This window comes from Gorilla gorilla, chromosome 3 (genome assembly GCF_029281585.2).
Source record: "Gorilla gorilla gorilla isolate KB3781 chromosome 3, NHGRI_mGorGor1-v2.1_pri, whole genome shotgun sequence".
Classification (NCBI taxonomy): Eukaryota; Metazoa; Chordata; class Mammalia; order Primates; family Hominidae; genus Gorilla; species Gorilla gorilla.
The window spans coordinates 45,648,336-45,672,872 of record NC_073227.2 but is presented as its reverse complement, the minus strand read 5'-3'; the positions used below and the strand labels follow the sequence as shown (position 1 = coordinate 45,672,872).

Sequence of the window (24,537 nt, the reverse complement as noted above, 5' to 3'; positions counted from 1 at the left end):
GAACAAGGCTCTTGGGTGGGGCAATAATGAAAGCCAGGCTGAGAAACACCACATTGTAAGCCCTTAACTGTTAACACTTACAGCAGCAGTTGGAACTAGAATTAATATTCCTTCTCTAGAAAAGTCATTTGAATGTTAAATATTAAAGGTTGGTGTTGGCTTACATGGTAAATAGTGATTTTTATTTGTTCTTTCCTCTCTAGAGAATTGTTGTGGTTAGTCATGAGAACAGTGCTTCAGAAATCAATTGAAAAGGTTACAAGCCAGTAATAACATTTGGCCTTGCCAATTAAATAGCCAAGGGAAACTTGAACATTCACTTCAGTCTTTTATCCTGGGGAGCGTGACCACTCTACAAGGAGGCAGAAAACACATGGCGTGTGGATGTGGATGTGGGTATGGGTTGGGGGACTCAAGAAACTTAGATTAGGTGTTTTTTTTTGCTTTTGTTGACAGCCTAGCTTCCCATCTACAAATTTGGATTTTTTTTAGAAGTCTAATTTTTTAAAGTTAGCATATATTACATAACTTATATGTTGTGATCAATACTTGAATTTTTTTTTTTTTTTTTTTTTTTTGAGACAGAGTCTCGCTCCATCGCCCAGGCTGGAGTGCAGTGGCGTGATGTCTGCTCACTGTAAGCTCCGCCTCCTGGGTTCACGCCATTCTCCTGCCTTAGCCTCCCAGGTAGCTGGGACTACAGGTGCCTGCCACTACGCCCAGCTAATTTTTTGTATTTTTAGTACAGATGGGGTTTCACTGTGTTAGCCAGGATGGTCTCGATCTCCTGACCTTGTGATCTGTCCACCTCGGCCTCCCAAAGTGCTGGGATTACAGGCGTGAGCCACAGCGCCCGCCCAGTACTTGAAATTTTAAGATATCTGGCCAGTCAAGGGCTTATATGATCCTGAAGCTCATCTGGAAAATTAACCTTCTCTCATCCCCGATTCGATATGGGATAGAATTGATGCTACAGGAGGATTCAGAGTTTAGGGCTAATTATTTTGGCACATACAAGTTATTAGACTATAGGTCACTTATGAAATACATTTCACTATCATATTTTTCAAAGTATATTTATCAAAATTAGTTAACTGCAATGGAGCAGTGGCATATAAATGGTCCTTTAGTTTGGTGGAGTTGGTGTGGGGTGAGGGGGTGGTTTCTTCTACTTTATATTGCTATTGATGTGTAGGAAGCAATGCCTTATAGTAGATCTGCTCTCCTTGCCATAGATTCTCTGTCATTCTGACTAAGTTCCTGTGGGGTGAAAGTTACTGACAGATGGTGCCATGTTATGCAGTTATGTTGGGGGAGACCCTCCCTTCTCTAGGCCCCCAGGACTTCATCTGTGAACTGAAAGAATGGAATTAGATGTGTTTTCAACAGCTTTTCTGATGTGATTACTCATCTTATTCATTCTATTTTAATTCTTTAATTTTATTTTTATTCTTTAGCGAATGCTGATGTCTTAAAGGCGATGGTAGCAGATAACAGCCTGTATGATCCTGAAAGGTGAGTGCTCCTCCCCTCTTTCTTAGTGCGACATCTTTTCAGTTACTTGCTCAGATATGGCGCCATCTGAAATGCTCTTCTGCTAGAGCAGGTTTCCCAACTTTGACACTATAGTTATTCTGGGGCCAGGTAGTTCTTTGCTGTGTGGAACTGTCCTGTGTATTGAGGATGTTTGATAGCATCCCTGGCCTTCACTCACAAGGTGTCAGAGCATCCCCTGCCCCCACCCTCCCAAGGTGTGACAACCCATAATGTCTTCACACATTGTCAATGTCCCGTAGCGGGGACAGTCACTCCTGGTTGAGAACTGCTGTGTTAGAGAATAGTGATGGGAAGAAGGAAGGCATAGAGGTTAAGGGCAAGAATATAGCCTTGGAATTGGGAGATGTGGTTGAGTCCTGCCTGTACCACAATATTAACTGTCTGTTCTTGAGGAAGTTAACTGACCACCCTGAGTTTAAGCTCCATCATCTATAAAATGGAGATCACCACAGTACCAGCTTTATAGGGTTGTTATAAGGAATACAGAGTACCTTAAGCATTGAAAGACCTCCACGGACAATGATGATTAAATGAACAGGCTGGTTTGGAGCTACCTGCTATGTTCTGTTTTTGTATTACTATTTTAGGTTATGGGTGTTGAGCAGCATATTCCTTCACAATTAATTACAGAGAACTGTATTTCCATATAAGTATTATTTCTTCAACAAGGAGCATTTATTGGATGCCTACTGTGTGCTGGGTGCTGCTCTGGAGCTGGACATCCACAGAACCTTGCCATGGAGGAACATAGCATTGGAGATGTGTGTGTGAGGCCTCATGGTGGAGAGCCTGCGAATGCTGTAGGATGGGTGGAGACTGAAGGCTCTGGGGGACCCCGGGGGGCCAATGGGAATTCAGGAAGGTTCATGGAAGAGGTGCCATCTGAACCAGGCGTGCAGGAGGTGGAGACAAGAGTCAGGGCTGGCTGTAGGAAGAAGGGCCAGAAGAAAAGTCACCACATCATGATAGCCTGGGACTCATCTGTGAAGGGTTCGGTCCAGGGTGGCCAGGCCAACTGACATGGCAAAGGGGCTGGATCTTTCTTCACTTCCTATGTGGGTTGTGCACTCAGCACACCTTAGATGTTTAACAGGTGTTTGTCAAACTGGCTACGTTAGATGTGTGTTTTAGAAAGGTAACTCAGAATGCAAGGAGTTGAGTTTAGGAGAGACGTAGAGTCATAGAGACAGAAGAGCTCTGATTTCTCCCACATTCCAATCCTGGCCACAGACGGCTGGTGTTCTGACCATCTTAGCTCAAGGTGTCTTTGTCTCAGTCATCTTTGGGCATCCTGTAGTGCCTGTCAGTGGGTTTTGTACATAGCTGGTACTTGAGAAATGCTTGTTGAATGAATGTTTTTAAACTCTTGCATTCAGCTTTCTAATATGTGGTGCTAATTTAACATTATTTTACTCCAGGAAGGTACTGCTTTGTGTTTTTATTTTAACAGTTAGGAAGGCATCCCTAAAGAGCACCAGAAGACTTTTGGCTCAGTCATGTTTGAGGCAGTCTCCTCAACCGTAGGCTCTACTTCTTTTTTAAGTGTGAAGGTGGCCAGTTTGCATCACCAAAAAGGCTGGTTTCTGCCATCACAGCCTCCCGTGTGTCTCTGGGGCTCTTGCCACAGTCCAGGTGTCAGGCTGTGGGTGCCACGCCACCCCCAGTACTCCCACCTGCACCAGAGGGCTGATTCCTGCTCAGTTTGGCTCTGTTAGGTTAGAATTCCTCCTTTTCTGCTGGGCCAGAGCCTTCACACAGGCTTTTTGAAAATAGCTCATATCTGGACTATGTATTTCTTTTTTTTTTTTTTTTGAGACAGAGTCTTGCTTTGTCACCCAGGCTGGAGTGCAGTGGCGGGATCTAGGCTCACTGCAAGCTCCGCCTCCTGGGTTCATGCCATTCTCCTGCCTCAGCCTCCCGAGTAGCTGGGACTACAGGTGCCCGCCACCACCCCTGGCTAATTTTTTGTATTTTTAGTAGAGACGGGGTTTCACTGTGTTAGCCAGGATTGTCTCGATCTCCTGACCTCGTGATGTGCCCGCCTCGGCTTCCCAAAGTGCTGGGATTACAAGTGTGAGCCACCACGCCTGGCCATATTTCTGCTTTTTATATTTTTGATGGTCTAGCCAAATATATTCCAGATTATCAAAGTGGTCTCTGCTGTTTCTGAAGCACTATACTGTATAGCAAGGTGATTAATTGCATGGTTTCTGGAATTAAACTTTCTAGGTTTGGATCTCAGATCCAGCACTTATTTGCAGTGTGATCTTGGGCAAGTTACCTCACTTCTCCCTGCCTCAATATCTTCATTGTTAAAAGGAAGAAATTAATAATACCTACATCATAAGATTTTATAAGGATTAATTCCATTAACATATACATATAAGATGCTTAGAATACTGTTAGCTATTTAATTATGACTGTTATTAACACCATCAACATCTGTTTTGAACATCACTTTTGATATATTTGCCTAAAGGCTTTCCTCCTTTGATATAATGGAGATTTGATCAAATGTTTTCTCTAAGTTATCTGATAATTTGATGAAATTTGGGTTCTTCCCTTTTCCAGGGCATATATACTTAGAGAATCTCTTTGCTTAGAGTGATAGGCAGACACTCTGGTATGTGAGAAATTAGGACAATTGCATGAGAAAGGAGATCAGTGTTTTAGAAAGAAACATAATACTTTAAAGCCAGTGTATCACTATTAGAAGCAGTGGTTTATTCCCAGCTAATAAATTCCATTCTAGAAGTGATAAATCACATTTTTTTTTTTCTTCTAGAGACAGGTCTCACTCTGTCATCCAGGCTGGAGTTCGGTGGTACAATCATAGCTACTGCAACCTTGAACTCCTGGGCTCAAGTGGTCCTCCCACCACTGCCTCCCAAGTAGCTGGAACTACAGGCATGCACCATCATGCCTGACTAATTTTTTCATTTTTTTTCAGAGATGAGGTCTCTCTATGTTGCTCAGGCTGGTCTCAAACTCCTGGCCACAAGCAATCCTCCCACTTTGGCCTCTCAAAATGCTGGGATTATAGGCATGAGCTGTGGTGCCTGACCATGAATCATATTATTATTGCTTAAGATAAACTGTCATCGCATGGTCATGAGAGCTGAGTACCTGCTGTCTGAGGTCTGTTCACAAAGTCCATTTGTACAATTGGAAGACGCTTTTTTTTTTCTTTCAATTGAAACTGCTTCTGTCATCACAGGGAGAGAGATCACCTTCGCTGGTATTTCCTTTAACCAGTTGCACTTTTTGTTTTCCTCCCCACCTTAGCCCCGTGACCCCCAGCACACCAGGGAGCCCGCCAGTGAGTCCTGGGCCTTTGTCACCAGGGGGGACGCCAGGGAAGCACGTCTGTGGCCATCATCTGCATACGGTGGGCGGTGTTGTCGAGAGGGATGTGTGTCATCGGTGTAGGCACAAGCGGTGGCACTTTATAAAGCCCACTAACAAGTCCAGAGAGAGCAGACCACGGCGCCAAGGCGAGGTCACGGTCCTTTCTGTTGGCAGGTAAGATCCCTTCAGATGCTTTTGGTTTGTGTGTGACATGGGTGCTCTAGTGTGTGGACTTCTGCTTACCTGTCAGATGTAGAATATGTTCTCTGTGCCTGTCTCAGGTTATATCTCTGGGCTTTTTAGATGTTTTCTGGTGTGAGTCCTAGATTTTTCCAACAACAGAAGAATCCTAAAAGGTGGCTATTGCTAGATCAGATGGTAAATGTATTAAGATAAATACCTACCTGCTCTAACAGATGAAGCCCAGATTTTCAACTGTATACAGAATAGACATTTATATTTCACTTATGGAATCCAGGGCAGGTATTGAGATATCGATGGGTGGCTCTTCAAGTACTTGTCCAGGGTTCCAGGCCCCCTTCGTCTGTGGCTCTGCCAGGTTTGCCAGCCAAAGGAGCAGGTCTGTGGAAGGTTGTTCACGAGGGGTTTTGAAAGAGCTAGGCCTGAGAGTGGCTCGTATCATTTTGACTCACACTCCACTGGCTGGAACTTGATCACCCAGCCAAGGTAACTTTCAGGGAACTGAGAAATAGCATTAAGCCATGTGCAAGGGAAGGGAGAAGACGTGGATCTGGTCCACAGCCCTCCAGTGTCTGTCTGTTAAGTTCCATGTGAATTGCTTTGACTGCTTTCTTTTAGTGGGTGGTGCTTTCCACTGTGTCTTGGCTTTCTTGGTCCTAGTACCTTTCACTTGTAACCCATATGTGAGGTGGAGATCTTGCAGTTCAAGTGATGAATCCATTGGCCCTTACCTGAAGCATCTTTGCAGTGGGATGCTTTTGCAGTTCTGCTGTTAGATGCTGAGTCCCATGCAGGAACTGCATTGCCAATGATGCATTTGGAAAGACAGTGGGGAGTACTGGTAAGGAACACACATGCTGGAGTGAGACCGGGTGAGCACTGAGCGAAAGTCAACAGTGCTGCTTACATGATCCTTCTCTCTCAGTATACTGACAACCCCCCTGGGAAGAGTAGCCTGAACTCGTCACTTCTACCTCCTTCAAGTCCTGGCACCACTACTTACAAACTGTTATGTTGCTCCTTGCCTCAATTTCCCCCTCTGTAAAGTGAGAAGGACAGTCACACTCACCTCATAGAGTTGCTGTGTGTAGACTAGGTGAGGTGACTCACATAAAGGTCTTAAACCAGCTTTGGGTACTTACGCACTCAAGAAATGTTGGCTGGTATTATTTTTATTTTAATTCAGTTGAGTTTCATCATGTGTTGCACAAGCATCATGGAGAAGACTGCAGGGCTGTTTGCCACTTACAGCAAAACAGCACAATTCATGACCACACTGTTTTATTAAGAAGCAGAGTCATGGGAATTTATGAATGCAAAGCAGTGAGAACCTGTAGCTTGTTTGGACAAAGCATGTTTTGTTGGCCTTAAAAAAAAATCTGCTGAAATTTTCAACTCAGATTCAACATGCCTTTCTTTTTTTTTTTTTTGAGATGGAGTCTCACTCTGTCACCCAAGCTGGAGTGCAGTGGTGTGAACTCGGCTCACTGCAGCCTCTGCCTCCCGGGCTCAAACGATTGTCGTGCCTCAGCCTCCCGAGTAGCTGGGACTACAGGTGCCCGCCACCATGCCTGGCTAATTTTTGTATTTTTAGGAGAGACGGGGTTTCACCAAGTTGGCCAGGCTGGTCTCGAACTCCTGACCTCAAGTGATCCGCCTGTCTTGGCCTCCCAAAGTGTTGGGATTACAGGTGTGAGCCACCGTGCCTGGCCAAACATGGCTTTTTAAAATGCCCCAAATCCAACTCTCTTTCTTGGATATTGGATACTAGGAGCGCTTAATGATTCCAGGCTGTTTTTCAGCATGTATTACTTAAAGAGAGTCTTAGAGTTTGACAGAATAGATTTGTGTTTACAGTTTCCCTGTTCTTTCTTTCACTTCTTCAGAGCCTTCTCTTCAGGGTTGGTGATCTTATTCTGGACACAGAAGGAGAATTTATTTCAGATAATTTTTAAGGGAAATTAAGACCAGAACTAGAAAGAAACTGTTATGAAAGACTCTAGGATTTGGTGATGATATACTAGAAAAAACAGTTAAACTGAATACATTTATTTAACTCTTAATTCTTAATGAAAATCTCTTCCTTAACTTCCTTTAGTTTTTCCTTAATCTATAATGAAAATTAACCCATTTTTTTTAAAGGCTTACTCTCAAACCCTAATGCTGATAAAATGTGTTGCTAGGGCTCTTCAGATTTTCTGCATATGTGTGAGAGCATGTGTGTGCGTGTGTGTGTTGAGATAGGACTGCCTGACAGTTGCATATTTTCGGAAGTTCGTCATCTTCTGGTAAACATTCTGGTTACGTCAGTCTAATTTGTAAACCAGTTGAGCGTTTAACCAGGTTTCTGTGGTTAAAAAAACTGACGTAGGCCAGACATGGTGGCTCACGCCTATAATCCCAAAACTTTGGGAGGCTGAGGCAGGTGGATCACCTGAGGTTGGAGTTTGAGACTGGCCTGGCCAACATGGTGAAACTCCATCTCTACTAAAAATACAAAATTAGCCAGACATGGTGGCACATGGCTGTAATCCCAGCTACTTGAGAGGCTGAGGCAGGAGAGTCGCTTAAACCCAGGAGGTGGAGGTTGCAGTGAGCCGAGATTGCACCACTGCACTCCAATCTGGGCGGCAAGAGGGAAACTCCGTCTCAAAAACAAATAAACAAACAAAAAAACTGATCATTGTTAGAAACGACAACTCTGACGCTGTTTAATATTTGAGTCTCTGAGGTGTTTTTTTTGTTTTTTTTTTTTTTTTTTTCCTTATTGAGATAGGGTCTAGCTCTGTTGCCCAGGCTGAAGTGCAGTGACGTGATCTCGGCTTACTGCAACCTCCAGCTCCTGGGCTCAAGTGATTCTCCTGCTTCAGCCTCCCGAGTAGCTGGGACTACAAGTGCACACCACCACGCCTGGCTAATTTTTGTAATTTCTGTAGAGACAGAGTTTTGCCATACACCCAGGCTGGTCTCAAATTCCTAGGCTCAAGCAATCCACCCACCTCAGCCTTCCAAAGTGCTGCTGGGATTGCAAGTATAAGCCACCATGCCTGGCCAATACCTGAGTTTTTAAATGCCTTTTGCATGCTCTGTAAAATATCTGGCTTAGTCTGTGATGTGGCTGAGTAGAAATCAGCTGGAAGGTTGGGCAGGGGCCAGGGGAATGTACTGGATAGGAATGCATGTTCAAATATGTTGTTTTTCATTTGTGTCCTAACTTTTGGCTGAGTTCATTTGAGATCCTCTGGGTGGATGATTTTTGCTTTATTCATAATTCTTGTTTATTAGAAAAGTAATCCCCATCACCTCTCCCCATTCCCCCCTCAGGTTTAGAGTTACAAAAGTGGAGCACAAGTCAAACCAGAAGGAACGGAGAAGCCTGATGTCTGTTAGTGGGGCTGAAACCGTCAATGGGGAGGTGCCGGCAACACCTGTGAAGAGAGAATGCAGTGGCACAGAGTAGCAGGTGAGCCGTGGTTTTGGTGACATTGGGGGCAGAGTGGTGCAGGGTGAGGAGAAGGTACTTGGAGCCTCCCAGGTGCTGTGGCAGCATAGGAATGGTATTTGACAGGGAAGTGGAAGAGCTTTCCTGGACCCAGGAAGACTGAGGGGGACTGAACATGATTACTTGTCTGCCTAGAGCTTCTTGTAAAGAAGTCACAAACTTAGTGCCTCCAGGGGCTTGGCCTGTGTGATAATGAGGATAGAGGATTACTTGTGAGGCAATGTGGCATGGTGGGGATTGTGGCAAACTAGAATTCACATCACCCACCATGTAGGGCTTGCATTACCACGAGGCAGAAAGCACCTAGTGTTGTTGCATCTTCTTACGCAAAAAAAGACAAAATCCAGACTTCTAAAATGTAAAATCACTGATTTTCGATATTGGCAGCTTACTTTTTTTTTTTTAAACAACCATGCAGGCCAAATGACGTGTAATCTTGTCACCATTTCTAGGTAAACTGTGACTTGAAAAAGTCTGGAGCAAACAAACCAATCCTTTTTCCTTTTATTCTGTTGGAAGCCAGTTTTCTTTGTGTCACAGTTCTGAAACCTCAATACGAATATTTCTCTTCCCACCAAATATTCTGAGGCAATTGAAAAGCCACAGTGATTTATTTCTTGATTTGGCAATTTTAATTTTGCAAGACACTGCTTAAAAAAAAACAACACGCAGCTGGGCACGGTGGCTCACGCCTGTAATCCCATGTAATCCCAGCACTTTGGGAGGCCGAGGCAGGCGGATCATGAGGTCAGGAGATCGAGACAATCCTGGCTAACATGGTGAAACCCCGTCTCTACTAAAAAATACAAAAAAGTAGCCGGGCGTAGTGGTGGGCACCTGTAGTCCCAGCTACTCAGGAGGCTGAGGCAGGAGAATGGCGTGAACCCGGGAGGCGGAGCTTGCAGTGAGCCGAGATCACGCCACTGCACTCCAGCCTGGGCGACAGAGCGAGACTCCGTCTCAAAAAAAAAAAAAACAAAAAAACAAAAACCACACACACACGCACCAGAACCCTGTGATAAATTGATAGTGGCTTAACTTTCATCTTAACTCCTTTATTTCTGTTCCGGCTTGAGTGGTATTTATCCTTTCCATGTTTCTTATCCCTTGTAAAAGAGCAACGGTGACGATTTGGGAGGGATCATGCCCTAAGTGCTCCATGGAACCATCAGAGCCTGAACATGAAGGCAGAAGAGTTTACACTTACATAAGGAAGGGAGGGCAGGCAATGGGGGAGAGGTCAGGCAGGGTCCTTGAAAGTACAGGGACACAGCAAAACTGACATGAACCCTGGAGTCAGACTGCCAGGTTCAAGCTCCAGTGTGCCACTCACTAACCCTGGGACCTGGGCAAGATACTTGAGCTTTCTACGCCTCACTGGAAATTGGAAGCGGTGCTCTTTGCCTCAGGGGCGGGAGTGAGATTTCCATGAAGTTGCACTTGTGAAGGCAGGGCCTGGCACGTGGGAAATGCTCCGTCCATGCTACTGATTATTACCATGCGATTCATTCATTTTTGGTCGGTGTGGCTGAGTGGAGGAGAGATGTGGCTTTTGGGTGAAGCTTCTCTGATAATCTGCCGGGCTCAGAGGGTTGAAGGTGCTCTGGAAGCAATCTGGAACAACTCTGTGCACCTAAATTTTCTGAGACATAGGGACTCTGATCATTTTCTAGTGTTAGTTAGCCCTCGCGGTTTTGCCTGTGGGGAGATCTGGCATCTCTTCCTGAGTTTAGGAGCAGAATAGGAGCCTTCTTAAAGAGAGAAACAGTACAGAAAAGTCTCCCATTGGCTTCTCAGCCAGTTACTGGTGACCTTAGGGAAGGGAATCAAGAGGAATTTAAGAAGAGGATGATGAAGATGAGTAATAACAGCAGCTAACGTTAATTCAATATTCTAGTCTTCTAGGCATGGTACTGATGTGTTTCTCACATGTCATCATTATAAACCTCTCCGAATGGGGTTAGTACTATGATCATAGTTTTACAGATGAGGAAACTGATGAATGGGAAAGGTGAGTTACATGTTGAAGATTGTATAGCTGGAAAGAGGAGCATTCTGATTAAGGTCAGTGAAGGACTTGGCTATCTGGGAAGAGAAGCATGTGGCTATTCAAGTCTTAGGTGAGGAAGGCCCAGCCAGCTTAGCTGCAAAGAAAGTATGGGTCATAAGGACAGGCTGAGTATGAGTCATCAACTGGGCAGTGAGTTGAGAGATGGAGCCGATTGCACCAGAAGACCTGGCTTGCCCTCGATTAGGAACTGCAAGATGATCCTCTTGTCAGACTCACCTCTGATTAGAGCTTGGCTAACTAGTGCCATGGCTGATTTCGGCCACCACTGCCCAGAGAGCGGTACTCTAGATCTGGGAAGGTTAAAGGAATTAGGATTGCTCAGCTGGTTTTTTTGGCCCGAATCTGTCTGATTCTGATTATAGAAATTTGGTCCAAGCATCTGAAGTCCTGGCCACATTTAACTGATTTACAATGAGATATTCTCTGCACAGCACACTGTTATTCAACAGGATTATATAAACGAGGATTGGATTTGATCAGAAGACATGGGTGCAAATCTGAGCTTCACAATTTGGACATTGTACTTAACTGCCCTACCCCTGGTTTCCTTGAACATGAAATAAGGTATTAAATTCATTGTTTTAATCCAAGAGCCAAGAGAAAGTCTGGAATGTAGTTGGCTGTCAGTAGAAGGTAGTCGTATTGTGTTGTGCTGCTCAAATCACAGTGAGCACATGAGTGGCCTTCAAAGGGTGATGTGTTTTCCGAGCCTCCAACTTGTTGTAATTGATTTTCAAATTAAAAATTAATTCTTCATTATGAAAAATTTTAAACTCAAAAGTAGAATAGTATCATGGATGTCCATGATCCATGGAGTAAATTAATTATAATACCTACAGGTTTTTGGGTATTTTGTACTTGGGCATGCTTTGAAAGGCACATTCCGTGTATTAACTAATTTCTGTAATCCTCACGACAGCAGTCTGTAGGTGCTACTTAGTACCCCATTTTGCAGATGAAGGTCTTAAGCACAGAGAGTTTAAACAACTTGTTTAGAGATACCAGCAAGAATGTGATAGAGTTAGACTTGAACCTGGGCAGCCTTGCTTCAGGTGTCACAGACTTCATTCAACTGGGTCCAGGACGAGCAGGTCCCATGAGTAGAGCCTGCTCAGATTGAGACCTGCTGGGTGGCCCTATCTGATTACCCCAATGAAGTATAGGCCCTGAAAAAGGAAGGAAGGGAATATTCATTGGTGTTTTAAAAATTATGTATTCATTAAAATTTTTCTTGCTTTTTTTTTCTTTTCAAATCTCATCCCCCCAAAAAAAGTATGTTTGGGACATTTAACATGACTTGATTTTCCAACTAGAAAAATTCTGAAAATTTTACTTCTGGGCCAGACTCTCTGGTTCTAGATGAAGCCAGAAGATCTGCACTGGAATGCAGCTAGTGAAGCAGGAGAGGAGTGCTATGTGTCTCTTCTACAATCTGATACAGTCTTTAGAGTTGTATTTTTTCCTGAAAGAGGTTTTTGCTCAACTTTGGATTTTTAGCCAAACAATTTTACTGCAATGTTTTGTTTTATTGTAGAACAGACTCAAATATTCAAATACAAATGCATATCCACTTATTGGTTAGGTTTCTTTTTTTATTTCTTTTGTTTAAGGTGTTTGTTACCAGAAACTAAACTTATATTCTAAATAGAATGTTATCAAGTCTGTGGCAGGATTTCTCTCTCTCCCTTCTGGTTCCTTCTGCCTTTAAAACCCCAAATCTGATGTTGGGCATGGCCTCCCCATTCGTTTAATCCTGCTTTGTTGGTCTGAGTTCTTGTTTGTGGCTACATCTAACTTGCCCTCTTGCCCTCTGCCTGATTTATTTTGGCAATGCGGTTAAAATGGTGTCTTTTTTCTACAGAAAATGTGTTTTGGTTTCTCCTGAGAAGAATAAGCTTTTGTTCTTCAAAGTTAAATAAATCGAATTGCTTTCAGCCTCCAAATGCCACTGCCTTGTCTTCATTGTCACTGGTCTTTGGCTTTTTAAAAATGATCCTGTCCTAAGCATTCTGTGTCGCATGTTTCTGAAGTCTGCCCTCTTTTGTTCCATTCGCTGATAGTGTCCTGTTGGAAACATTGATTTAGTAAGTTTACATAACCATACTTTAAAATTTTTTATTTAAAATTAATCAGATTTTAATGGACACATGAAAGTTGCATATATTTATCATGTGCAATGTAATGTTTTCAAATGTGTATACACTGCGATGGCTAAATTGAGCTAATGAACGTATGCATTGCCACACATACTTATAATTTTTTTGTGTGGTGAGAACACTCCAAATCTACTCTCTTAGCAATTTTTAAGAATATGATACATTGTTATTAACTGCAGTCACCATGTTGTACAATAGATCTCTTGAAATTATTTATCCCCTCTAACTAAAATTTTGTGTCTTTTGACCAACCCCTCCCCTGCCCCCACCTCTAACCACCTTTCTTCTCTCTGCTTCTATGAGTTCAACTTTTTTAGATTCCACATGTAAGTGAGATGACGTGATATTTGTCGTTCTGTGCCTGGCTTATTTCACTCAATGTAATGTGTTCCAGGTTTATCCATTTTATCTTCAATGACAGGATTTCCTTCTTTTTTTCTGGCCGAACAGTGTTTCATTATGTATCTATACTATATTTTATTCATTCATATGTTCAGGAACTCTTAGGAAGATTCCATATCTTGGCTATTGGGATAATGCAGCAGTGGACATGGCAGTACAGATATCTCTTTGACATACTGATTTCAGTACCTCTGGATATGTACTGAGAAGTGGGATTGTTGGATCATATGGTAGTTCTATTTTTAATTTGTTTGTTTGTTTTCTGAGACAGAGTCTCACTCTCGCCCAGGTTGGAATGCAGTGGGACAATCTCGGCTCACTGCAGCCTCTGCCTCCCGGGTTCAGATGATTCTCCTGCCACAGCCTCCTGAGTAGCTGGGATTGCAGATGCAAGCCACCACACCTGGCTAACTTTTGTATTTTTAGGAGAGACAGGGTTTCATCATGTTGGCCAGGCTGATCTTGAACTCCTGATCTCAAGTGATCCACCTGCCTCGGCCTCCCAAAGTGCTTGGATTACAGGTGCAAGCCACTGTGCCCGGCCTATTTTTAATTTTTTTTAGTGACCTGCATACTGTTTTCCATGGTGACTGTAATAATGTATGTTCCCACTAACAGTATGCAAGAATTTCTTTTTCTCCACATCCCCATCAGCACTTTTTTTATAATTGTCATTCTAACAGGTGTGAGGTATTATCTCATTATAGTTTTAATTTATATTTCCATGATGATTAGTAATGTTGAGCCTTTTTTTCATATATCTATTGGCCATTTGTAGGTCTTCTTTTGAGAAATTTCTATTTAGAATCTTTGCCCATTACAATTTTTTTAACATTTTATTTATTTTTATTGACAAAAATTATCTATATTTATTATGTACAACATGTTGTTTTGAAACATGCATACATTATGGAATGGCTAAATTGAGCTGATTGACATATGTATTACCTCATATTTATCATTTTTTTGTGGTGAGGATATTTAAAATCTCTCTTAGCATTTTTCAAGAATACAATACATTGTTATTAACTGTAGCCACCATATTGTGCAATAGATTTCTGAGACAGTCTTTAGAGTTGTAATTTTTCCTGAAAGAGGTTTTTGCTCAAATTTGGATTTGATGGCCTATTCCTCCTGTCTAATTGAAATTTTATGTCCTTTGACCATCATCTCCCCAACCCTCCCTTCCCATTTTGCCCCATTTTTAAATTGGGTTATTTGTTTTCTTGCTTTTGAGTTGTTTGTGTTTCTTATATATTTTGTAGAGTAACCATTTATAAGATGTATGGTTTGCAAATATTTTCTCCCATTTTATAAGTTATCTCTTCACTCTGTTGATTGTTTGCTTTGCTCTGCAGAAGCTTTTTAGTTTGATGAAATCCCATTTGTCCATTTTTGTTGCCTGCGCTTTTGGGGTCTTATCAAAAAATCATTGTCCAGATCAGTGTCATGGAACTTTCCTCCTATGTGTCTTTCTAGTAGTATTGCAGTATTACAGTAGCATTTCTTTTATCGAAACAAAAATTCATAATATTAGACATCTGTTTTTATTTTTGTTTTATTCAGACTATTGTATTGATTTTTATTTTAGTAATTTCAGTGATTAAAAGCTTGGTTTTAAACTCGTTACTTTTAATTGTGCCACTTAACTACCAATGGTTTTGGGCAAGTTACTTAATGTTTTCAAGCCCCAGTTATTTCATCTTTAAAATGAGATCGTTGCTGGACATACATGATACGATGTGTGTGTAGTTCATAAGTCAATCCTTGGCACGGAGTATCTGCTAAACACTCACTGCTGTTAACAGTTGTCACGCCTGGTGGTCTTAATTATTTATTAGGTCATTTCTGAAGCATCAGCTTTTGGTACTGTGAATTCCTTTTTACATCTTAAGAACATTACAGCTTTGGACTCTCAGGACATCTCAGAAATAGATAGTATTTGTCAAGTCCCTTAGGAATTTGGGCCATTTTCTTGTTTGCATTAAGGAGGCCTTAGAAATAACCATTCCCGGCTGGGCGCAGTGGCTCACGCCTGTAATCCCAGCACTGTGGGAGGCTGAGGTGGGCAGATCACGAGGTCAGGAGATCGAGACCATCCTGGCTAACACAGTGAAACCCCGTCTCTACTAAAAAATACAAAAAAAAAAAATTAGCCGGGCGTGGTGGCGGGCGCCTGTAGTCCCAGCTACTCTGAAGGCTGAGGCAGGAGAATGGCGTGAACCTGGGAGGTAGAGGTTGCAGTGAGCCGAGATTGCACACTGCACTCCAGCCTGGGCGACAGAGGGAGACTCTGCCTCAAAAAAAAAAAAAAAAAAAGAAAGAACCATTTCCTTCTTCCAAGAGGTGGAATTAAAATTACTAACAAGGAGATGGAAAAGTTTTGCTGACAAGTTCTTTTTATTATAAAGATCAGAGGGTGGGATAAATTGAAATGCTGGACAGAGACGTTTTCGGCCTAAGCGTGACTGCTGTGCCGGTGTTCTGCTTTGGAATAAAAGTCTCCTCTTTGTCAAGACTCTTTCGTGGCTCAAACTCCCTCCTGAGCATCTGTGGCTGGTCACAAGGTGGCTCTTCTGACCTTCGACCGCCTTCATGTTCTCCTCTAACAGTGAGGAAAGGCTCCTTGGCTCCTTTTTTTGGACTCTGTGACAGGAATTATAGTAGAAGCTCCTTGGGGACCCCCTCGGAAGTCGTACTGCTTGATTTGCAGTCCTCTCAATTGCTTTTCTTTTATTAACTCTCCAGGAAGCAGTTAATGATGAGAAACTGCAGGTACTTCTAGTTAGTTAATTTTTTTCTCTCTAGCTGTAATTTTTTCAGGAAAAATGCATCTTTTTTAAAAAGCAAAAGGATCTCAGATTTGATGGGAACCCTTTAACTTGATTCACTGGTCTTACGGGGTAACAGAATATAAAAAGAAACTGCACCTAAAGTAGGCATGGATTAGGCCACCTGGCTTGGTTTTCAGTTGCTAAACACATTTCTCAAAGGTAAAAGTAGTGCCGTGATGCCTGCCATACTCCTGTGTGGGAGACTGAGCCCACTGAGTCCATCTTAAATGTGGAGGTGGAGGGAGGTTAGCATCTGCCCAGGCCCTGCTCTGTGAAGACTAGGTAGGTAGAACCGGCCAGATGAAGAGAAAAGCTGAGTGAAGGATGGGACTTTTGAAGCAATTTTAGGAGTTGTAGGTAATAATATCCTATTTTACAGTTGAAGAGCCAGGCTTAGAGGGATTAATGTTCCCCATATCTCAGGGCTAGGTAGTGAGAGGGCTTGGATGGGAAGAAATTTATACTTGGGAGCTTACATGCTCAGTGGCCGTGGAGTGTGAGGGAGCTTTGCTTTTCTTGGCAAGAAAGCAAATCAACCACCGTTTCTTCACATAGCTCAATAGCTCACAGAACTGATCATTCCAGCCTTTGGATGGCCTCCTTGGCGTCCGATGGGATCATCTGATGAGCAGCTGATGGATTTTAAGGCTCTGCCTGGATCAGGTCCAGGTGTGTGAGCCATTCAGTTTTCTTCCAGGTAGATGAAGGTCATAGACTTGCAGACTCCAGAGCAGCTGTGATTGCTAGTTCAGATCAATGGAGGTACAATTATATCTTTAAAAAGTATTTCTTGGCCGGGCGCGGTGGCTCACACCTGTAATCTCAGCACTTTGGGAGGCCAAGGTGGGCAGATCATGAGGTCAGGAGTTCGAGACCAGCCTGGACAACACGGTGAAACCCCATCTCTACTAAAAATACAAAAATTAGGTAGGCATGGTGGCGGGCACCTGTAGTCCCAGCTACTCGGGAGGCTGAGGCAGGAGAGTCACTTGAACCCGGGAGGCAGAGGTTGCTGTGAGCCGAGATCATGCCACCGCACTTCAGCCGGAGTGACAACAGCAAGACTCTGTCTCAGAAAAAAAAAAAAAAAAAAGCGTTACTTGAGACCCTACTATGTGCCAGGCAATTTGCTGTGTTTAGGGATGTGGCAGTGTGTCAGACAGACAATGAAGACCATACTCTTACAGAGCTTCTATCCTAGTGCTTATACCAGACTTTTCTCCCCTGCACCTCCCAGTCCCCTTGTTTAGTGTGTGTTGTTACATGTGTTGTTCAAGATCATGCTGAGAGTTCATTACAGAGCCAGGACCTGGGCTTCCTTATAGCTCATTCCTTTACTGTCTCCAGTGTATTGGATATTACAAGTGTTTGAAATGGAATTTTTAAAAAAGAACTGAAATATAAGAAATGCATAGGATAAAATATTTAAACAGCCTAAAAGTCTGCAGGCTTTTAATAAATCCCAAAAATAAATCTTTGCTCCATTTTTATCCTGCTAATCCCTTTGCGTGTATCATCTCTTAAACCTTTTCTCAAGAGGACACCACTGTGATCAGTGTTCACTATGTCCTTTCAGGATTATGCTGTGCATATACGTGCTTATGCAATATATCTGTGTATATAAAGCCCCTCCTTTTGCCCTTCTACAAATGAGAGTATAGATACTACACTTGTTCGTACCTTGCTTTTTATTGAAGTTAATGATTTTTAGGTTCTGTGGTTCCCTGACTGTTGAGATTTTGTCTTACTCACAGATGACTGAGGAAGAACCAGCTTTTACTCCCCCACATTGACTGAGCCATAAGGAGTGAAAATGGTAGACACAGTTAAAAAGCTATATGCCCTATTTGTCCTCAGTTGTTGGGAGTGGCTCCAGTACATTTATGGCCATGATCTGGGAGTTTTGAGCGGACCTAAAAACATGCTTTACTGTCATCAACTATGATGTTTTTTCTAAGTTATTCTTCCATGGCCTTGTTCTGTGCACAGGAGATACTAAAACATATTTATCAGTATTCCCAGAGTTTAGACAACATGGGGGACCAGGAATTTTTGATTTGTTTTGCTTTGAGTTGCCACCAAGGCAAGCCATCTCCTCCTAACACATATCCCCCTGGGCAGGGGCCTGCCCCAGGGCCCCTTCCTATTGTTGACCAGGAGTTGACCCACTGAAGGAGAGCTGCTTATCTGTTCTTCCTCTTTATCGCTATCACCTGTTTGACATCTGCTCTTTTCACTGCAGAAATTCAGCAGTGTTGGAGGCTAGAGACTTTGGAGGGCCTAAAGACAGACCCAAGGGGGCTTGAGGGAAGCGGAAAATGAAATGCTTTCGGAGACATTTTTACCTATAATTAGAAAGAAAATGGAATTAATGGTTATAACAGGATTTTTATTTTTCTTTATTTTATTATTATTATTTTTTTTTGAGATGGAGTCTCGCTCTGTCCCCCAGGCTGGAGTGCAGTGGCGTGATCTTGGCTCACTGCAAGCTCTGCCTCCCAGGTTCACGCCATTCTCCTGTCTCAGCCTCCCGAGTAGCTAGGACTACAGGTGCCCACCACCACGCCTGGCTGATTTTTTGTATTTTTAGTAGAGAAGAGGTTTTGCTGTACTAGCCAGGATGGTCTTGATCTCCTGGTCTTGTGATCTGCCTGCCTCGGCCTCCGAAAGTGCTGGGATTACAGGCGTAAGCCACCGTGCCTGGCCGATTTTTCTTAACTTGTGCCTTGAGACCTTGAGTTCTACTAACATTAAATAGCTTAAGTTAAAACAGTACCTATTTTCTGTAAGTAACAGGACATAGGATACTGTAGTGGTTCCACCATAGAGGTTCTGGAATCAGACTTCTTGCGCTCAAGATCTTGGCTGTCACTTTTTAGCTATCTAGCTTTGGGCAAATTACTTAGCCTCTGATGTCCCAGCTTCTCCATCTGTTAAGTGGGGATAATAATACTACTACTACTTCGTAGGGATACTGTTCCTTTGCCCTAAGTAAGTGCAAAATAGGTTAGGTGTTAAATTACTATGTCGGATCAGCCCTATTTAAACATGTAGCCATAAAAGTGTTAAAATTAATGTTTTTGATATTTCTTGATTCTCTTGAAGCTCAGAGAGGCCAGGTTAGACATAACCTATAAGGTAATAGCAGTATTGTCCATTTGATATTCAAGTGGAGGCTTACTGAAGGCCAGTTAGCTGCACTCTGTCTAGCTCACAAGCCAGTAGAGAGGCAATATCTAACTTGTTCCATTTTGCTTATTAGAAAGAGATGGTACTACTCAGAGTAATAAGTTATTCTGCCTGTAGCTTAGTGTAGACATTAAATCAGAAGTGTGTTGAGACTAGTAGGAAACTGCTGAATTGCATTTAAATAATTTCCAGTTGAATCCTTGTTTTTCCAGATACAGAATAAATTTGATGTCACTTACATTTTACTTGGAATAAGGTGCTCTGATTCTGCCATCTCAAAGGCTGGTAAATCACAAGTGTTCAGTTGCTGTCACTTGGGAAACCCATTGTTGCTAAATATATAAGTATGTTGAAATTGCTGTGAGAATATAACCCAGTAAAGAACAACCTTCAGCCTTCAGATCTAAATCTAATGTCAGAAGATTCAAAACTGTAAGGAATGCAAAATTTCTCACTGGTATTATTCAACAAAGAAGATAATATAATTTGCAGGAATATACATTTCTGTCTATGCTAGTTAAAAAAAGTGATTTCTATTTTGAATGGAGAAAAACACCTAGAAACATTATTTTTCCTGAATTGACCCACATACATAGAAAGCTTCTCACTATTGATATTAAAAAATTAAGGTTTTAGTTATTAAGCCCCCTTCTCAAATTGGGGGTTATAATATGCAACTCATGGAAGATGTAGTAGTCAATAAACATAAAAAATGCCCAACTTTACTAATAATGAAATAAATCCAAACTGAGATCACTTTTTGCTTCTCTGGTGACAAAGATGAATGTTAACACTAGCATGACCATATAACTCACATCCAAAATGAGGAGGTAGCTCACACCTGTAATCCCAGTGCTTTGGGAGGCTGAGGTGGGAGGATGGCTCGAGGCCAGGAGTTTGAGACCAGCCTGGGCAACATAGTGAGATCCTGTCTCTGCAAATTAAAAATTAGAAAATTAGCTGGGCATGTGGCATACACCTGTAGTCCCAGCTACTTGGGAGGCTGAGGTGGAAGGATTTCTTGAGCTCAGTAGTTGGAGGCTGTAGTGAGTCAGGATCATGCCACTACATTCCAGCGTGGGTGACAGAGAGAGACTCTACAGATAATAAAAGGGAACACTGTGAATGAATATTCTGGGTAAACATATATAAACCAAGACCTCCCAGGCAAACTAGTTCATGTGGTCACCTTGGTTAAAAGGGTGCAGGGGCTGGGTGCGGTGGCTCACACCTGTAATCCCAGCACTTTGGGAGGCTGAAGCAAGTGGATCACGAGGTCAGGAGTTCAAGACCACCCTGGCCAATATGGTGAAACCCCGACTCTACTAAAAATACAAAAATTAGCCAGGTGTGATGCCGCACGCCTGTAGTCCCAGCTACTCGGGAGGCTAAGGCAGGAGAATCGCTCGAACTTAGGAGGCGGAGGTTGCAGTGAGCCGAGATTGCGCCACTGCACTCCAGCCCGGGTGACAGAGCGAGGCTGCTTCTAAAAAAAAAAATGTGGTGCAGGGAGGTGGGTGCAGTGGCTCACGCCTGTGATCCCAGCACTTTGGGAGGCTGAGGCAGGTAGATCACCTGAGGTTGGGAATTCAAGACCAGCCTGACTAACATGGAGAAACCCCATCTCTATTAAAAATACAAAAATAGCTGGGGGTGGTGGCGCATGCCTGTAATCCCACCTACTCGGGATGCTGAGGCAGGAGAATCACTTGAACCCGGGAGGCGGAGGTTGCAGTGAGCCGAGATCACACCATTGCACTCCAGCCTGGGCAACGAGAGCGAAACTCTGTCTCAAAAAAAAAAAAGAAAAGAAAAGAAAAACAACCAACCAACCATGCAAAAATCAAGAGGGTGCAGGGAGATGGACATTATCCCACACCAAAGCAGGGAGGCTACAATGGTCTAGACCTTTGTGGTGGCAATCTGGAACTGTAAAAACTTAAATATGTACTCTTTGACCAAATTATTCCAATTAATAAATATCATGCATAAATGCAAAGATAATGTCCAAAGTTGTTCACTTTAGCATTATTTACATAGTAGCAAGTACCTGGAAGCATCTTTAAATACATCTATCAATGGGAGATTAAGTAAATGAATTGTGCCTTATGCATTTCATAATGGCCCGCAAATGCCAAAGATTGAAGTAGATGCTGGGTGTGATAGCTCATACCTGTAATCCCAGCAGTTCGGGAGGCTGAGGCTGGAGGACTGCTTGAAGCCAGAAGTTTGAGATCAGCCTGGGCAACACAGTGACCCTGTCTCTACTTAAAAAAAAAAATAAATAAAAATAAATAAAAAATTAGCTGAGTATGGTGGCATGCACCTGTAGTCCCAGCTACATGGGAGGATAAAGTGGTGGCTTTAACTCCATGACTTAAGCCCAGGAGTTCGAGGTTCCAGTAAGCCATGATTGTGCCACTGTACTCCAGCCTGGGCAACAGAGTGAGACCCTGTCTCTTAAAAAAAAAAAAAAAAAGATTGAAGTAGAGTTATATGTACAGACACAGAGCATTTACTGTATATTATTAGATGAAAAAAACAAGTTATAAAATATTCCAGTTGTGTTTAAAAATGATATGCAGCATGGCTCAGTTTTTCTTGCGTCAAAGCTGATTGTTTAAGCTTCCTCCCTGCATACACTAAGCTCCTTCAGGGCTTGGGCAGTGCCTTTGAATGGTGTCTTCTCATCCTTTGCCGAGACTTTAGGTGGCATCTTGTGCATAGTTGGCCCTCAGTGATTCCTTAACAGGTGTGATAATATGGCATTCATCTCATCATTAAAAGAGCCCTCTGCAAATTAGTCGAATTCTAGTTCCCAACTACTTTGAAATACATTTAAAAACTGATTCTGTAATTTTAAAATTGAGTTACTGATTTTTTGTTTTGTTTTGTTTTGTTTTGAGACGGAGTCTCACTCTGTCACACAGGCTGGAGTACAGTGGCGCAATCTCGGCTCACTGCAACCTCTGCTTCCCAGGTTCAAGCGATTCTATTGCCTCAGCCTCCCAAGTAGCTGGGACTACAGGCATGCGCCATCATGCCCAGCTAATTTTTGTATTTTTAGTAGAGACGTGGTTTCACCATGTTGGCCAGGCTGGTCTCGAACTCCTGACCTCAAGTGATCTGCCCACCTTGGCCTCCCAAAGTGCTGGGATTATAGGCATGAGCTACCATGCCTGGCCAAGTTACTGAAGTTTTTAATTAATATTTCAGTCTTTAAATGATTTTGTCATACTTGTTTTCGCCCCCATTTCTGAGATGTATTTTTTGACCTCCGCTGACTTTATAGTGTTGTGTTTGCAGGGTTTACCCTTTGGAAGCGGATTTAATTCTTGCTGTTTTTAATCAGTTGAAAAACATTAGTACTGGGTCTTACCTAAAAGCTTAAACCTTCATACGTGCATTAGAATCAGTGAAGCACCTTATAGGAAAGCAGAGTCCTGGACTGCAACCGCGTAGACTCTGATTTAGTAGGTCTCAGGGAGGGGCCCAAGGAATCTGAAGTTTTTGGTAATATTTAAGCCGATTCTAAAGCAGGTTCTGCTGATCATTCTGGGAAACACTGATTTTAAAAGATTGCCTGGATTAGCCTAGATTAGCATGAATCTGTTGGGTTTGTCAAACAAGAGCCTTTATTACAATAAGAAGGTATCCATGTTAATTTATAAAATTTAACACACAATTTAGACCAGAGCAAGATTTAAAGAACTATAAGCACTGAATACTCTGTGATGTGATTCCATTAATCTATATCTGCCAAGATGCCGATCTACGCAGGCAGTACCGTTGCAGGACCATGGTGTCACATGCACGGCCATCGTAACCTGCAAGCGTGTAACTGCAGAATGGTCAGTAGAGCCTGGAACAAGATAAATCTCTAACTAAGAAGTGTGAGCCTTAAAGGAGCACAGATAATTAGTGAATGATTACTTAAATGTAGCTCCGGGACTTCAGTGTTAATATTGCTGTCATGTAACTCTATAAACAACGTTCTCTATTTATTTTATTTAAAAGTGGTCAAGAAAATTATTCATCCGACTGTGTGGTTCCATAGCCTTGTCTTAGAATGAGATCAGAATTCAGTGTTGTGTAGGTGTATACTTTTGATCTTCCCAGGGACTGGGCCCCTTTAAAGTATAGGTTTTTAGCATCATTTAACTGTTCATACAACCACAGTGATTTCCCCTGAGAGACACCCTGGCAGCATTTCTAGTTTCTGCATTTCCTTTCTGTTGCCTGCCACACAGGTGGGGAGCAGAGAAGCGAGGGTACCAGAGGATTCCAGTGATGCTGTGGGTGTGTCCGGGGTGACTAGATAGCAGTGCAGCATGGAGGTAGCTTTGCGGTCTTCCAGGTCTTACTGCCTGAGATGGATTTCCTACTTTCCCGTTACTAATTGTGTGGCCTTTGGTAAATTATTGAACCTGGAAGCCTCAGTTTCCTCCTATGAAAATAGGAATCATTGACTCATGGAGTCATCGGGAAGATTGAGTTAACGACCCTAGAGTGCTTAGCATGACAGTACCTGGCACAGAGAAAGTGCTCTGCAAATGCCAGTGCTGTTATTATTAATCAGATAGACTTTTTCTTCCTTAACATCCTACACTTAGAGATTTTAGCATTTACTGTTCATTAATCCGCTTAGGCTCCTAGTTTCTTATGTTTCTAATTTTTAAAGGGATCCATTTCTTTTTTTTTCTAGAGAATCCTTTTTAACAAGGCATAGATATTTGTATGTATATCCTAATCAGAGACATATGGCAGCTTCCGTGGAACCATAGTATAATGAGAGGATTATGGCTTTATCTTTATAAGATTATGTCATAAGCAATAAACTCTAAAGAAAAAGACAACCTCTTCCTTTGTTCCAGATAAATCTTCTGGGCGGTTCTTAATTTTTATCCATCAGTCTTGTTTTATAAGCAAAATGGTTACACTTTGGGATTTCTGAATTCTGTTTTCCATGTAATGGAACTTTGCTTAATTTTTTCCAGCTTGAGTACTCACTTGTGTAAACTGTAATCATAAAATTTCTCCCGAAGAGAGATAGGCGAGGCTTGCTCAGTGTGGTGTGGTCCCATGTGATGGCAACTGGGAACAGTGAGTGGGTGGGTGTTTCCTCTCTCACCCACTCCTGTTAGCCTTTCTGGTGTATCTGTGCCCACCCACACATGATTTCTGACTGCTGCGGGACAATATGGAAGGCACCTTGTAACACTTTTATTATTGTTCTGGGTTAAAGAAATACCTGGAAGGTCATAGTGTTGTGCCAGT

The 24,537-nt window shown here is 42.5% G+C and overlaps 1 protein-coding gene across 3 annotated transcripts in view; it reads left to right on the top strand.

Moving 5' to 3' along the window:
• Positions 1-24,537, top strand: part of RELL1 (RELT like 1) — a 93,383-nt gene that overhangs the window by 44,455 nt on the left and 24,391 nt on the right. For all 3 annotated transcript variants that reach the window (XR_008678809.2, XM_004038531.4, XM_019025917.4), the window contains exons 4-6: positions 1,458-1,515; positions 4,843-5,079; positions 8,431-8,569. Coding sequence is in view for 2 of the 3 variants with exons in the window: in XM_004038531.4 (XP_004038579.3) it covers positions 1,458-1,515; positions 4,843-5,079; positions 8,431-8,566 (431 nt within the window). In the remaining variant the exon portion in view is untranslated. The remainder of the gene's footprint in view (positions 1-1,457; positions 1,516-4,842; positions 5,080-8,430; positions 8,570-24,537) is intronic.